At 43.2% G+C, this 17,801-nt stretch overlaps 1 protein-coding gene across 1 annotated transcript; it reads left to right on the top strand.

The window, feature by feature from the left end:
- Positions 1-2,796: 2,796 nt before the first annotated feature.
- Positions 2,797-17,067, top strand: LOC110488587 (early growth response protein 1). The gene is made up of 2 exons (XM_036942715.2): positions 2,797-13,407; positions 14,391-17,067. Exons 1-2 carry the CDS (start codon positions 13,197-13,199, stop codon positions 15,716-15,718), a joined length of 1,539 nt encoding a protein of 512 aa, XP_036798610.1. The 5' UTR covers positions 2,797-13,196; the 3' UTR covers positions 15,719-17,067.
- The last annotated feature ends 734 nt before the right edge of the window (positions 17,068-17,801 follow it).

Genomic DNA, 17,801 nt, shown 5'->3' with positions numbered 1-17,801 from the left:
GGTTAGTTGACAACGTCATGAAAATGATGCACGCGCTTTTAAAGGGGCAGAAGGTTGTTTGTTGTTATGGTTCTGGATTGCCAAATAGCTAACAACAATGACAAGAAACTGCCATGTGGTGAATCGTGAGTGGCTCGTCTCAGCTCTTCTGATCTTGCTCTTGATACCATGTCTTGCTGTGAGATGTGTTGACAGATGTCCCATCTATGATATTATGGATAACCAACAACTGTAACGATGTATTCGAGAGACAAGGGTTTATTGTGCAACTTGATTTATGTAAAAAAAAAAATAATAATAATTGGAGACGAAAAATATAGTTTACATGTTATCAACAATCTAAGCCAACCCGGTCTTTTTTTGTGCACATCTGGTGATTTTGTTACTATCTTAATTTGATCAGTTTCTTGCAGCAGGAAAATAATCCTGAGTTATTATGTGGATTATAATTAGTTGCTATAGAAACTGGTCATACGTATTATTATTCTGCTGGAACCTAAATAAAAGGTGATTAGGTGCAGTGAAATGTGCTGATTTACAGGGTCAGCCATAGTAGTACACCGCTCATGGAGCAAATTAGGGTTAAGTGCCTTGCTCAAGGGCTCATCAACAGATTTTTCACATTGTCGGCTCAGGTGTTCAAACCTTTTGGTTACTGGCCCAATGCTCTAACTGCTAGGTCACCTGGCACCCTACTGCCAGACCCGTAAAAGGTATCCACACCTAAATCATTTTAAAACGTCCTGACTACCACTGGTCAGTGTGCTTGAAGAAAAGTTTTGATACTACTTATACTTTCACACTACAACCATATTTGCATAAATCACAATGCATTTCAGGTGCCATAAACTTGAATGTGAAAAATTCCTCCTCTCCTTTGCTCCTTACAGCATGTGCTGCCATAGAAATATAATTGATTTTTTTATTTATTTTTATTTCACCTTTATTTAACCAGGTAGGCAAGTTGAGAACAAGTTCTCATTTACAACTGCGACCTGGCCAAGATAAAGCACAGCAGTTCGACACATATGACAACACAGAGGTACAGATGGAGTAAAACAAACATACAGTCAATAATACAGTAGAAACAAGTCTATATACGATGTGAGCAAATGAGGTGAGATAAGGGAGGTAAAGGCAATAAATAGGCCATGGTGGCGAAGTAAATACAATATAGCAAGTAAAACACTGGAATGGTAGATTTGACAGTAGACGAGTGTGCAAAGTAGAAATACTGGGGTGCAAAGGAGCAAAATAAATAAATAAATACAGTAGGGGAAGAGGTAGTTGTTTGGGCTAAATTATAGGTGGGCTATGTACAGGTGCAGTGATCTGTGATAATAATAGTAATAATATAATATATAATAATAGAACGGGCATCCCCATTCAAGTCAATAATGGCATAATGGGTGCTGTGACAGCCATTGCGAGTGTACCCATAGGAGTAAAGCAGTCCAAAGCAGGAATTAAAACCAGGAAATGTACCCATCGATATGTGCTTTGAATTGTTGATTCAACTCAACTGACATGACAAAAATACGTTCCATTGCATGAGCCGCATCAGTTAACATCATTTGAATGAACATTCTACATTACCATGGAAATTATTGCATCACAATACCAGGCAGCCATTGCGTGTGTCTACGCATGAGTTTACCAGTCAAATTGCCAGGGTTTGAGGTTCCAAGCCTGTTGTAATTCATTATATTTCTATGTGTGCTGCTGCTCCATTGTGTGGGGCATTGCCGAGGCAACCAAAGACGTGTTTATTTATATTTCTTTTTTAAAGGGTTATGACGGTTATTATGTTTTCATGACTGTCTTCATCCATAACCATCGGTTAGACGTTCAGACGGTTATGGTAATTGTGCCAGCCCTAGATCACGCACACATACTGTTTCTCTTGTAACTAACTTTTCCCCTTCTCAAGGTGGATCATCATTTTCAATAGAGTGACTCGTGAGTGAGAATGACGGATTTTCAATAGCCCAGGTGTAGCGTACAAGGCACACAAACACACACACACACACACACAAACACACTCCCTCCCTCTCTCTCAATTCCATACCAAGCCGTGCAGAAGAAGATGTTATTACAAGGTGGACCCAACTTGTTCCAGTGAACGCGGCCAATAAAGTGCTTTCTCCCAGAGTGGTCGAGCGGAACGGTCAGACGTCTTTCACGGGGTCTGCTGGATCTGGTCAAGCTCTCTATGAAAAAAGCCTGTCACCCACAACTGAGAGTCAGGAGTGTGAATGTTGACTGGAACATTGTGAGCTACTGGTCAGGTCAGGACTTCAGGGAGGAAGACTGATGTAGTTAAACTAGTGGGACAATGTGAGGGGAGTAGCAGGGTTACAGTGTCAACAGGCTTAAGTTCCCTTCACGTTTACACCAACATGACAGAGGAAAGCTTTCCAGGAAGAGGGAAGAGGACAGCAACACCAAAGAAATGGATCACAACTACTTTATCTATACTGCATATCTACACGGAGTATTCAAAACATTAGGAACACCTGCTCTTTCCATGACATAGACTGACCAGGTGAATCCAGGTGAAAGCTATGATCCTTTATTGATGTCACTTGTTAAATCCACTTCAATCAGTGTAGATGAAGGGGAGGAGGCAGGTTAAAGAAGGATTTTTAAGAGACAATTGAGACATGGATTGTATATGTGTGCCATTCAGAGGGTGAATGGGCAAGACAAAAGATTTCAGTGCCTCTGAACAGGGTATGGTAGTAGGTGCCAGGCACACCGGGTTCATGTTGAGAACTGCAACGCTGCTGGGTTTTTCACGCTCAACAGTTTCCTGCGTGTATCAAGAATGGTTCATCATCCAGTCAACTTGTTTGGTTTACTCAGTGTATATCTAACAGTTTACGGTGCTGTTTTATTCAAAAGCTGACACGTTTGTGTTGATTTGGCACTCGAGCATCAATACATTACCCATCCCCCAACACTGTCAACCAAGTATCAAGACTAAACCAGTTCACCTTGGTAGTGTGCAGACTGGTTTTATATTATTCTTAACCATTTCGCACAAACCAGAAAAAAATGCAACAATATGTCTGTGAAAAAGTAAATATTCACAGTATTATGAATGAATTGTGGTTTATTTGGTAGCATTTCGTATTGTGACTGATTTGACTAATTGCATTAGTACTGCACAAAGTTAGAGGTGCGCTATTTGATAGATTCTCCCACTCCCCCTACCACGGGCTTCCAGTGGGGAGACCTGAGGTCAACCTACCCCCGCCCCCCTCCCCATCTAATACTTCTGAGACCTTCCCAGGCAGTAACATGCTTAGCTCACAAACTAGAATCAGGGAGCCCACTCCGACAAGATTAATTGACCCACAGTGCCACACGGTGACATGATATCATTGACGTGACGTGGACATGAGCGCTAGAAAACCCATCACGCAAATGTCACCATTCCATTTTTTTTTACTGCGGGCTCTCCATGCCGCCCCCGGCAAGATGCCCATGTCGCCTGTACCTAAATCAGCCACTGACTTTAAGGGTGGTTGAGAAGACAATGAACATGGTTTATATGGGTTGTTTGATTTTGAGGTCACAAAGGCCTTTCAGTAATACACCGCTGATTGTACACCTCAGATACCCTGGATGGGGTTTGCCATGCACCTCATGTAGGCTAGAGCAGAAACTTGTTTGTGACAAATACAAGTCAAGTGTTTGTGTCAACCTTTAAATGTTACAGCCACCCACCTCCATGATACCGCTTTATTTTATCCGGGGGAAGCCCCATCTCTCATACCAATGCTGATGACTCATCTCTAAAGGTCAGGGGTCAGTTATTCTATCATCCACATCAAACAAACAACCGTGTGGAGCGGTGAGTCACCCTTCTGCCAGTCCCGGGAGGGCATGGGGGGGGGGGGGGGGGGGGGGGGGGGTCTGGTAGCAGCCTTCTGGGCTTTGGCAGGTAATTATCTGTCTGTCACCCAAAACCTTCAGAAGGCAGGCGAGGGCCGCACAACAACGACGGGACACACAGAGCTGTGGTTTCACGTGTCACAGTAATACTGTACATAATACCCCAAGGAGAATATGGTGTATACGGTACACCTACAGTTTAACAGGTATAGAAAACCTTTGATTTGTCCTAAAGGAGAGAGGAATCACTCAGGCCAGAATTCCAATGCAATGCATCCAAATGCCTCTGAGCAAAGTGCAAAAAAATGTGGGCCCACTCAAGACTGAGTGACACAACAGCAACATGCAGTTTACCGTAGCGCAGTATACATGCTAAGCTACTGATACAATCATAACACAGAAATATGAGATATGTAAACATAACAACAGATTATCACAAAGGGAAGAGAGGCAGACATACAGCATCATTTTGGATCATAAAGATAGGAAATGATCTGTTTGGATATTACTAAACCTGTATCTGACGCATCTGGCTCTTAACCTTTTACTGCAGTGGGCTAAACCAAGGTCACACAAAGTGTTTCTTGGGAGTCTTAAACAAATCGACTTTGAAACTAAAGTATAGACTTCACACACATGGTGATGGGCTTAAAAAAAAGAAGACACCTGTACCATGTCAGATATAGTTGAAATGTATTCAATTTTGAGTTTGCATCCCAATATTACATTTTATATACATCATAAAAGACTGATATATAACAAACAGTTTTACATACAGTAAATACATACAGCCTCTTCATTGTTGATGTTGAGACTGGTGTTTTGCGGGTACTATTTATTGAACCTGCCAGTTGAGGACTTGTGAGGCGTCTGTTTCTCAAACTAGACAGTCTAATGTACTTGTCCTCTTGCTCAGTTGTGCACCGGGGCCTCCCACTCTTCTTTCTATTCTGGTTAGAGACAGTTTGCACTGTTCTGTGAAGGGAGTAGTACACAGAATTGTACGAGATCTTCAGTTTCTTGGCAATTTCTCGAATGGAATAGCCCTTAATGTCTCAGAACAAGAATAGACTGACGAGTTTCAGAAGAAAGTTATTTGTTTCTGGTCATTTTGATCCTGTAATCGAATCCACAAGATACTCAACTAGATACAGAGATACAGATACTCAACTAGTTTAGATACAGATACTCAACTAGTTTAAAGAAAGACAGTTTTATTGCTTCTTTAATCAGCTCAACAGTTTTCGGATGTGCTAACATAATTACAAAAGGGTTTCTAATGAAGAATTAGCCCTTTAAAATGATAAACATGAATTAGCTAACGCAACATGCCATTGGAACACAGGAGTGATGGTTGCTGATAATGGGCCTCTGTGCGCCCAAGTAGATATTCCATAAAAAGTCAGCCATTTCCAGCTACAATAGTTATTTACAACATTAACAATGTCTACACTGTATTTCTGATCAATTTGATGTTATTTTAATGGACAATAAAATAGCTTTTCTTTCAAAAACAAGGACATTTCTAAGTGACCCCAAACTTTTGAATGGTAGTGTGTATATATATATTTTATTTGTCTTTATAATTGTTATGGAAAAAATATAATAAAAAAAGTGTTCTGCCTTTTCACATGTACCAACAAACGGGTGTGATCATTCTACAGTTGTCCCTGAAGCGTAAGCTGAAACCGGTATGAGTAGAATGCTTATTTAGAATGTCCAGTTTCGTTTCAGCATTTGAGCTGACAACACGATTTTTTTCAAATAAACATTTTGCACAAACACAGTCCTTACAAAGTTATGTCCAGAATGTGACCAGTTTATTTTTGGATACAATCTTCAGACATTCACAGAAGTAGCTACAGCATAACACAATCATTCAAACTGGAAAATGTAGGCTACATTTGTCCTAGCGCTAACTGAGGAAAGATTAATGTAACACAAACGATCATATTTTTATGAACCAATCCTTCACCTCATTAAAACATATTTGGTCTGACAGATGTTTACGTGACACCCAGAATGCATTGTATAATGTCAACAAACATGGCGCCACACATAGCTGGCAAATAGCTTAGCATTAGCACATAATAATCAGTATTATCAATTTATGCAATAATCAGAATGCATTATTTGTCACCAGTAATTGAAAACGTACATACATACATACATGCTGTATGTACCTACAGTAGAAACGACAACCCGATATACAGAAAATAAGGTACTTATTTTGATAGGAACGCACACATGTCCAAAGTTATTATTTGTAAGGAAAACAACAAGGAAGGCAATGTGAGCGCCAGCCAGAAAATGTTCCAATTCGTGGATACTTGATCTGCGCAAACATTGGTGAAGTGCGTGGGCTCTCCTCAATGAAAAAAGTTGGTTAGGCTCCGTAAAGCCTCAAACATAAATTGTCCGCAACGCTGAAATGGGCTACTTCTTTGTGAATTTAAGGCGGAACACACCTGAATTCAAACTTTTGTTAGAAAATACAACTTGTTAGAAAATAATTTGAAATTGACAAGTTGAAACATAGCAGGCAGTGCAAATTAACTGTCCTGTTGCGTAATAATCACATTTTGGAACAGTAAGTGCATAAAACAACTCACGCTGGGGCGACCGTTAGAGGTATTTCTAACTCACCTACGAAAAGGTTAAGAACTATTTAAAAAAGAAACACTGGATTTTCGGGTATTTATTTTTGATCAATCTTTATTAATTATGAGATTATGAAAAATATGAATTACATTCCACCCATGAGGCCACTAGGTCATTTGACTGCACGAAAGGGCTACGCCGCATAGTGTTTTCTCTCTTCTCTGTCTCTGTCTCTTTATGTCTGTTTTCTAGAAGGTTCTTCTGACAGAAAAGATCTTCCTCACGTCAACAACATGTCTTCTCTCAGGCTCATCTCACTCTGTGTTAAAGGTCAGTCAATATCCTTATACTGATGGCCGTGAAAAAGCTGGGAGAAAAATGCAATTTAGCCAATGTCCCTTATATTCCCTCGCCTAACCCACATCACAACATGGTAACATTATGTTACTGTATCTTTTTTCCTGAACAATTAAGCAGGCCCTTCTCTTCTCTCTCCTCTCTTATCAATTGGTCCCTATTTTCTTCCCTACTACACCCAGCAACATCGTAAAACTGTTCGCTGCATTCTGCGTCAGCTCCAACATAATCATGTCCTCTCTCTGGCTCTGTCATTATCTCTCCATCACCCCCCCCCCCCCCCCCACACACACACACCCCGCGCCTGCCTACCAAATTATGTAACATTGCTGCCTTGGTAACTAACCCTCGTCGTCGGACTCCCTAATCCCTCCCTTCGAACTGGCCATTATAGAACGCCATGTCTGTGCACACCTGTATGCTATGGGGGGATTGCACCACAGGGGGGTGGGGGACATGGTGAGCGGGAGAGGAGCATCTGTCTGCCCATCTCTATGCCTGCCTGGCGTTGCCTGGTGATTCATTTCGGCAGAAGTCTGGTATTTGCTCCACAGTGTGGGGATCTGAGGATCTCTCTCTCTTTCCCTGCATTATCGCACTTTCGCTTTCCTCTTCCTTTCTCTCTCTCTCGCTCTCTTTATCTTCTTTCTCTCCCTCTCTCTCCCCATATCTTTGCATCTGTCCTGCTCTCCCCTCTCTCTGTCTCTATCACCTCTATCATCTTTCTCTCCCTCCCTTTTGCCCTTCTCTCATTTTCTCGCTCCCCCTCTCTTCTCTCATCTTCTCTCTACCCGCTCTCCACTGCTTTCTCTGGAAGACTGGGGCTTAATTAAATATTAACCGGTGCTCTGCGCAGCGAGGTGGGGGCGTAAGGGAAGGCCTGAGTCGAGACTGGGGCTGAGGGATGGGGGTGTAGTGGGTGAGTAGGTGAGGGGAGAGCCTGCCTGCCTGCCTCCCTCCCTCCCTGAGCTGGGGCTAGACGCTGGCGCCTCATCAGCTGAGGACTCCTCTGGCTGGGCTGCGTGGGCAACAGCGGGAACACACCGGCTAGAATGAATCGGCTAACCCGAACACACACACACATAAACAGAAATACACGAGCGTGTACGTACGTATGCTGCACGCACGCGCACACACATGCACAAACACACAGACACACACACACGACAGCAGCTAAGCTTGTAGTATTTATCATCTTTATTACTTTATTACTTTCTTCAGAGTTTTCCCTAAACTGATTTTATTACATTGCCATCAGATTATCTAGTCTCTGAGCTGCATGTACTTATCGGCCTTGGAAAGTGATTCATGACAGCCACAACATATACAGACAAGAGTTTGGCTTTGTTTTGCCTTGAAGCCGTTACAGTACAGAATCACTCAAGATACCTCTCCTGGACCAGCCTTTGACAATGTTTGTGACATTCACACAGACACTAATGGACACTCACTAAACTATTGCAACAAAATCAGTCTCGGAAAACCACAGTCACTCACAACCATTCGACTCTCAAGACATTTCAAAGTCCATTTTAGAACTATATATATATCTCTCTCTTCTCTCTCTATTTGGGCTATATCAGGGATGTTGTGCTGTGCCCGCTCTAGACCCATCCAAAATAATTGGACTCTCTACAGACATTTTATGATCCCTTTTAGAACTACATATCCCTCTCCCAGGGTCTCTACAGGTACACTAAGTATTTAGACTTTGTTTGGGAGGCTGGCAGAGCCAGTCCTGGATCATCCATAATATATGACACACTCTAATGGGGGTAAACAGAAAGTTACCCCAAGGCGGGAAGGGAAACGCTGGGGAGAGAATCCAAACTATGGAGTGAAAATGTTACTGTATACTGGGTGGTGGGTGCCAAATGGAACAACAACAGCTTGCGAGCAGAAGTTTTGTTTGTTGGGGGTTAAGGGGATGCGTGTGTGTGGACACGTGGGCTTATACTTACATGTGTGTGCATTGAAGTACCCCGAGGCCTACTGGTTTACATACAAGTCAGGGTTAGGTTATATGTCTTCAAATCACATCCTGAATTGACTGCCTTCAATTCGAATTTAGCCCATATGACAACCTGGTCTCAGAACATTTTTTATTATTGTCACGGCCGTCAAAAGAAGTGGACCAAATTGCAGCGTGGTAAGCGTACATTTTATTTTATTTTTAAAATGTCGCCAACGAACGAAACAACCATGACGCTCACAGGGCTAAGTGCCACAAACAAAGTTAACTACCCACACTGAAGGAGGGTAAAAGGGCTACCTAAGTATGGTTCCCAATCAGAGACAACGATAGACAGCTGTCCCTGATTGAGAACCATACCAGGCCAAAACATAGAAATAAAGAAACATAGAAAACAAAACATAGAATGCCCATCCCACATCACACCCTGACCTAACCAAATAGAGAAATAACACGGCTCTCTAAGGTCAGGGCGTGACAATTATTCTTTACAGAAATCGAAAACACTCCATTTAGTATGATATGTTATGTTTTGTATGGTATGTATTAATTTGTGGGTGTCGATAATCTATTTCATATGCTATATTATAGCGATTATATACGAACTTGCTAAATGCTAAATATGCTAAATGTGTTACGAATTTGCAATGTACAATATGTTTGTTACGAAATCCAATTTGTTGTGGCTCACGTTAGCTAGTTGGCTAGATGGCTAATGCTAATGTTAGCTAGCTGGCTAACGTCAGCTAGGCTAGGGGTTAGGGTTAGGGTTAAGGTTAGGAGTTAGGTTAAATGGTTATGGTTAGGGTTAGCTAAAAGTGTTAAGGTTAGGGTTAGGAGAAGGGTTAGCTAACATGCTAAGTAGCTGCAAAGTAGCTAAAAGGTAGAAAGTATACTGAACAAAAATGTAAACGCAACATACAACAATTTAAACGAATTTACTGAGTTACAGTTCATATAAGGAAATACGTCAATTGAAAGAAATTAATTAGGCCCTAATCTATGGATTTAACAGGACTGCGCAGGGGCGCATCCATGGGTGCCAATCAGAATGAGTTTTTCCCAACAACGGGGCTTTATTACAGAAATAAATACTCCTCAGTTTCATCAGCTGTCTAGTTGGTTGGTCTCAGACGATCCCACAGGTGAAGAAGCTGCAAAGTGGAGGTCCTGGACAGGTGTGGTTACACATGGTCGACTGATGTGAAGCCGGTTGGACATACTGCCAAATTCTCTAAAACAATGCTGAAGGCGGCTTATGGTAGAGAAATTAACATAAAATTATCTGGCAACAACTTTGGTGGACATCCCTAATGTCAACATGCCAATTGCACGCTCCCTCAAAACTTGAGATGTTTGTGGCATTGTGTTATGTGAGTGACAAAACTACACCTTTTACAGTGGCTTTTTTTGTCCCCAGCACAAGGTGCACCTATGTAATGATCATGCTGTTTAATCATCTTCTTGATATGCCACACCTGTCAAGTGGATGGATTATCTTGGCACAGGAGAAATGCTCACTAACAGGGAAGTAAACACATTTTTGAACAAAATTTGAGAGAAATAAGCTATATGTGCGTATAGAAAGTTTTCTGGGATCTTTTATTACCGCTCATGAAACATGGGGCCTACACTTTACATGTTGCGCTTATATTTTTGTTCGGTAAAGTTTAAAAGTTCCTAATTAACTAAAAAGTGATTTTATAATTTTATGAGTCTATGAGACCAGGCTGCATTGGCCACCTCCATTTTCCAGCATCCCTGGAGTCAAGACCAAGATCAACCTGATAGACAGACAGAAATAGTAATTAGAAAGTGTAGTATTGTGATATCAATAGCCCTACATTGAGGGACATAAACGTGGACACATAGGCGTTACATTTATGGAATGTTCTGTGGATGGAAGGGAGAACACATTGGATATTGAACATGGTGCAGCAACCAATTTCAGCAGTTGTTCGACTACTTACTAACTCCAAATATAATATTATTATGTAACATTAGTTATATTTTCATTAAGTTTACCTAGAGTTGTGCCCTCTCCAAAGGGTTGAAGTCTCACCCACGCACTTCTCTCCTGTTGGCCTACAGTAGGCCGAAATACACAATCATGGAATGTTTAACAATGAGCTTGCCTACATAGCTCCAGTCAGCATCGGGCCGGGGGAAACATCGATTTCCTGTCACAGCCATCGAGGAGTCCCCGCTCCCTGGCTTGCTTTTGGGCTGGAACAGCCAGGGGGAACATCAGTAGCCCACAGGCGTTCTGGCAGCGTTTAGTGGCGGTTTGTTAATTCGACCTATTAGCTCCGTGAGGGGCAGAGAGTTTCCCGGAGTAGCCTATTGAGTAGGGGAGACCGGGGTAACCCCGCAATTAGTCGGATAGGATAGTCCTGGCCCAGAGCCTCGTCAGCATCCGCTGGCCTCCGGTATCATTCATCAATGACAAAGAGGTAGGTAGAGAAAGCATATTCCCAATCTTAAACAATTGCAGGGGATGGATATAATGAGTGATGCGTAATTTACATGTTCATAGACGATCATGTCTCAACTCAATTTGCGGTATTCAATTATCTCTGCTGCTGGTCAAAGTAATCTCCGTATCATGCATGTTCATAATAGTAACTTAATAACACGTTCATAACCACTCAATGGCTCGAACCATTTCATTGCCAGGTAAGCAGCCCTGAATAGGCCTACGCCTACAACGCACTCATTAATACGATTCCCAAAAACCAAGTTAAAGAAAACGGCTATATTCACATAGCTTATTGCTATATGCATTTTGACAGCAAAGACGAAAATGTATACAACAATAACGCGCTACTGGCATCTTTGCGTTTCACGCGACCATCCCGAAGGAATCAACTGTCTGGCCTCTCTCTTCTCTTCCTCTCACCTGTCAAACTGCTGATTCCTTGATGAGGTAGACAATAATATTTGAAATTAAATTCTTCAAATTCTCCTCCGTGCACCTTTTTTTTTGTGCGTCAACGGGATGGGTAGGCTGGCTATGAACGTATGCATAGATTGTGAACGCGTAAAACCAATGTCCTCTTTCAGATATTATAATGCAAGATTCATAACAATAGTATAATTGTTAAAATATATGAACACATTTCTGTGGCCTTTTTGTGCGCTCGTGTTGATGCAGAACTGAAATTCCATTGCGTAATATAACTGAGACCCATACTGAAACGAGCTGCTTAGTTCACTCTTTATTACATTTCCGTTTAGATCATTTAAAAGCTTGCAATGCAGCTGAAATGCATAAGCTTCTATCTAAAATAAAGGCACTGGTGTTTTCCTTGCTGGTTTGGGTGAGGTAGGAGTATGGTGCTGAGTGCTGACATTACTTATTGTACCCTGTACTGAGCAGAGCGCTGGACTTGAGCTGCGCTCTGCCTCCCATTCACTGCTGCCAAGCACTGATCAGCGCTACCTCAGGAAGCTCCAAATAAGGGCAAGGAAATGGAGACCCACCGGAATAGTTCCTTACTTAGACACAACCTTATATGGCATGGCGGAGCCGGGTTTTCCGGCAAGCGCGCAGCCTGCTGCACAGATGGGAAATCCGAATCTGAACTATGGGCCATCAGGGAGACAGCAAGAATTATGCCGCCTTCTCTAGCAGGGATTATCCTATGAAGATGCATCGATTCAGGGTTGAGGAAGAGCGGTTATCTTCCCGCGATTTATTGCACTGGTTCAGTATAAAGTGTCTCCTCTCTGCTTTCCCCCTGGCCAACGTCATGTGTCCTCCACTGCAGTGCCTAAATATGGGCTTCCTTCACTCCATATATGGACATCTACGTCACGGAGAAAGGGTATATAAAGGAGTGGGGATTCTCTGAGCATGAGAGTGCGCCCTCAGAGCTCAGAACAGCAAAACTTAGAGCAGAGATAGACAGATACACACGCACACATACATACAGCGCTATCTCCCTAACTAAGAACATTTTCACTCAAAAAGTAAAAGTGAATTCAAAGCAACAACAACAACACATTATCTAAAAGGGCAACACCCTTATTGGATTCAACTAGTGAAAAGAAAAAATATATTAATGATTATTTATCATTAATTTTAGGGAATGAGTAAAAGGGACATCTGATCTGAATACTCTTCTCTGAAAGAAAATAAAAAAGTGGATTTTTACTCATCTTGGACAAGAGGAGGAACAAGACAAGAATACTCTTGGAGAACCAGAGAAAAGAGGGAAAGAAGTCTGACCCTGCTCCCGAAAGTGGACTGGTGATTTCCTCCACCTCAGAGAGGAACATCACCACTCTGCCCAGCCTGCACCAAGCCTCGCTGCTCTCCTCTCCAGCGCAGCCTCAGCCCCTTACAGCACCACATCCCTGGAGTATGGCTGCAACCAAGACAGAGATGCTCCATCCAGCCCTGCAGATCTCAGACCCCCTCAGCTTCCCCCATTCTCCCATGGATAACTATCCCAAGCTGGAGGAGATGATGATGCTGAGCTCCGCTGGGACCCCCTACCTCTCTGCCTCGGCGACCGAGGGAGCAGGTTTTGGATCGGGGGAGCCAGGAGAGCAGTATGACCACATTACTGGAGGTAAGAGTATATCCTTGGTCTATTGCTGTATGGAACTACTGTACTGTATTGTATTGTATTGTATTGTATTGTATTGTATTGTATTGTATTGTATTGTATGATAGACTGCATTCTGCAACTAGCAGAATGCATGGCATGTAACAGTTTATACATAATGCATAATAATGCATGATCATTATTTGTGATCAGCTGGCAACTATTAATTACATTTCAGCTTCAAGAGAAGACCCTTGATATATTGAATATGCTCTTTGAATGAGATATTTCTACTTCTGTTGATGTTTAGATTTTTTTTTTAAATAAAGTAATGAAATATAATAAAGCAATTGAATGAATGATGATTGGAAATACATAACCCCCAAAAAATCTAGAATTTGAAAAATGAAATTGTAGCTCTTCATCACTATTGGATTGTATTTCAGCTTCAGCATTGCTCACTCATTGCATACCTTCAGACAGTCTAGAGATAAATTCAAATTGCATTCCTAAAACCAGCTGAACTGCAGTTTCAGTAATCAATTGCCTTAGGCTATGTGGTGGACTTCAAGAGCTTGGCTCGTGTGTGTGTGTGTGTGTGTGTGCGTGACAGAAAGAAAAATATATATATATTTAAAAAATGCATGCAGATGGCTTGGCTTGACTTGCACGACAGCTCTTGTCCATCTTTTTGTTAGTGGAGGAAATGGCTGGTGTGGGAGTTTAGAGGTGGGAAAGTGCTGGGGTTGCTTGGCTGGGAGTGGGGGAGGCTGGTTCTCCTGCTTCGCATAGGCACCTGCTGCTCTTAGAGAAGAGAGGGGCAACACTATCCACCTCTCTGTCAGGATTCCCCTCCCTCCCTCCCTCCCTCCCTCCCTCCCTCCCTCCCTCCCTCCCTCCCTCCCTCCCTCCCTCCCTCCCTCCCTCCCTCCCTCCCTCCCTCCCTCCCTCCCTCCCTCCCTCCTGCATATTAATTGATTCGTCTCCTTCCCTCTTTCTCTCTGCAGATACGTTACCTGATATCTCCATGAACTGTGAGAAGTCGATGGGCGAGCAGAGCTACTCCAGCCAGCGGCTGCCTCCTATCTCCTACACTGGCCGCTTCACCCTGGAGCCAGCCACCAACTGCAGCAACAGCCTGTGGGCCGAGCCCCTATTCAGTCTGGTCAGTGGGCTCGTGGGGATCAACACCCCCTCCACCTCCGCCCCGTCCTCCTCTGCCTCTCAGACCGGCACCTCTTCCTCGTTGCCCTCCTCTATCTCGTCCATCGCCATCTCCTCCCAGAGCTCCAGTCTGAGCTGCTCTGTCCACCACAGTGAGAATAATCCCATCTATTCAGCTGCTCCTACCTACTCCAGCGCCAGCCCTGACATCTTCTCCGACCAGGGCCAGGGCTTCCCCAGCCCAGCCGGAGGGTCGCTCCAGTACAACCCTCCAGCCTACCCCAACGGGAAGATGTGTGGCACCAGCTTCCCTGTGCCCATGATCCCTGACTACCTCTTCCCCCAGCAGCAGGGGGAGATTAGCCTGCTGCCTGACCAGAAGCCCTTCCAGAACGGGTCAGGCCAGCCCTCCCTCACCCCCCTGTCCACCATCAAAGCCTTCGCCACCCAGACGGGCTCCCAAGACCTGAAGAGTGTCTACCAGTCCCAGCTGATCAAGCCCAGCCGCATGCGCAAGTACCCCAATCGACCCAGCAAGACGCCGCCCCACGAGAGGCCGTATGCCTGCCCCGTGGAGACATGTGACCGCCGTTTCTCCCGCTCAGACGAGTTGACACGCCACATCCGCATCCACACGGGCCAGAAGCCCTTCCAGTGCCGTATCTGCATGCGCAACTTCAGCCGCAGTGACCACCTGACCACGCACATACGCACGCACACCGGTGAGAAGCCCTTCGCCTGCGAGATCTGTGGACGCAAGTTTGCCCGCAGCGACGAGAGGAAGAGGCACACCAAGATCCATCTGAGGCAGAAGGACAAGAAGGCGGAGAAAGGTGGGATGGCTGGGGCGGTAGCTGTAGCAGCAGCTTCAGTATCAGCCCCCTCCCCTGTCTCTAGCTACCCTTCTCCCATCACCTCCTACCCCTCCCCGGTCTCCTCCTACCCCTCCCCAGTCACATCCTGCTACTCCTCTCCCATCCACACCTCGTACCCCTCTCCCTCAATCGCCACCACCTACCCCTCCGTCTCCATGTCCATGTCCAGCACCTTTCAGTCCTCCATGGCCTCCTCCTTCCCCTCCTCCGTAGCCTCCATCTACTCCTCTCCGGTTCCCACCCCGCTGTCAGACATGCAGTCCACACTCTCCCCAAGGACAATCGAGATCTGCTAAGTAAAGACAAAGAGAAAACACTTTTTATTCTCTCCTCCTCCTCACCACTCCTTACAATCTCTTTGAGGGGAGAAATCAACATCAAAAGACTTGTTATTCACCTTCTGAAAAGCACTTTTCTGCCTGCTCCCTCCGCAAGCTCTGTTCAGTGAATCCTCAGATTCACCTGAAGAAGAGATAAAAATAAACACACGTCAAGGACTGGGCAAAGACAATATAGTAGACAAAAAGGGATGTTTTTCTCTCTCTCTCTCTCTCTCTGTTGATAAAGCAAATGCAGTGCTTCAAACAAAGCATACAATACTTTCTAGAGCCAGAGTTGAAACCGGCATCGTTCCTATTAGGGAACGCACAGACGGCGACAAACAGACAGACAGACTGAACATTGCCTGGTACTAAGGCACGCTTTCCCTCCGAGGCTATCATTTACATTACAAAAGACATTGAATGATATACATAAGCTACATAATATGTATATTGTACTCGTGCCATGTTTTGCTCTTTTATCCCCCATTCTTTGGTACCATTGATGTGAAAAACTTATTTGCATTGTATTATTTGAAGTGAGCAGGGCCATATTTTCTATTCTAGTACTTTCTCTATGATGTAGTGATGACGATGCTGTGATGCGTTTAAATTTCTTTTTTTTCCCCCTTTTTTTAAAAACTTTGTTTGATGATGAAATAAGCACTTAAGTATTCAAGCATGTGTTAAGAGTGATGTTAGTTTCTATTGTTTTGTAAATATCCTCCACTGGTACTATCTTTCTCTTTCTCACATCATCTGACATATCAGTCTGTTATGTGGACAAAAAAAAGAGAAGAAAAAAAAAACGTAAAAAAAAACTAAACAGCCAACGTTCCTGTTTTTGGTGCCTTTTTGTGAAGCCTTGCTGATGTTTTGACATGGCTGTGTGCGAGAGATGATGCGTTGCGTCTCGCCTTAAGGGTTGAAGGGATATTTTTGTTACAGAATGTACGTTATACTCAGACAAAGAGGAAGGGAAGAAAGGGACGAGACGATATGAGGGCACTGCTTCATTTCTTTAGAATGTAAGCAAAATGATCAACTCTATTTTTTTAACAGAAAAAAAAAAAATGGTCAATATCCACATCTTCTTGTTGGAACGTTGTACTTACCTACTGAGTAGGCATGGGATTCTTTTGTATGTTATATACATGCGGCTCATTATTTTGTGGTTTATCTTTATTTTGTATTTGTGTTTGTAAAATCAAGTGACTGTTTCTGGCTTCTCAACACATTGAATGCGCTTAACTGCCAATGGGATATTTGGTGTAAATGATATCCTCCCAGAAATGAAATATAAATAAAATATAAATATATATGTATAGAATTGCCTTCCATACTTTATTATTGACTGGTTTCAAATATTTCCATTGGTACATGACAAAAATCATATTGGAGCATCTCATCCTCACCCTCGACCCATCCATCCCATACATTACAGCCTATACATACGTGCACATCATAGGCTGTATCAAAGTCCGATATGTGCATGCTCAAAAGGTGGATTCCCCCACAGTTCCCACATCATGGGGACCTTTAGCCTAATCGAAGTGACATTTCCCAGCATGATTTCATGGTCACTGCATTGATCACTGTTCTCCTGTTGAACTCTCATTGAAATATTGACTATATAGACTATACAAAGATGGGAACTAGCAACTTAGATATGAAACTTAGATATGATTTCATCGACAGAACATGCTACTTTGAGATATTAGGCTAATTGATATGAACCTTGTTCCCTGCTCTTTGTGCATGAGTGGAAGTGTTTAAACAAGATTCAAATCATTCAATCATATTGTTTTTAGATTTTGGACATTCAGGTCATTTTTACGTGGGCTAAGGGCTTTATTCAATCCGTAACGCTGAAGATCCGCTGTATAGTGCAATTTACAATTAAAGGCAATGTTCCAGCAGTCGCGGACACTGCATTCACTGTAAACACTGCATATGTCGGCTCAATCGTAAATTACCTTGACATTTTTATGCAGATCTTTTGTGATACTTCGGCGATATGGCTTGAATCCAGCCCCTACTACACACGGTGCCTTCAGAA

The sequence above is a fragment of the Oncorhynchus mykiss genome, chromosome 14, assembly GCF_057628025.1.
Source record: "Oncorhynchus mykiss isolate SJ-2025 chromosome 14, ASM5762802v1, whole genome shotgun sequence".
Lineage (NCBI taxonomy): Eukaryota > Metazoa > Chordata > Actinopteri > Salmoniformes > Salmonidae > Oncorhynchus > Oncorhynchus mykiss.
Note: the sequence above shows the minus strand (reverse complement) of the source record. Positions and strands in the feature narration are given on the sequence as shown.

Excerpts from the sequence above, each read along its gene's own strand:
- LOC110488587 (XM_036942715.2), top strand. The coding sequence starts at position 13,197 with ATGGCTGCAACCAAGACAGAGATGCTCCATCCAGCCCTGCAGATCTCA. Across the intron at positions 13,408-14,390 it reads GTATGACCACATTACTGGAG|ATACGTTACCTGATATCTCC; the intron begins GTAAGAGTATAT and ends TTCTCTCTGCAG.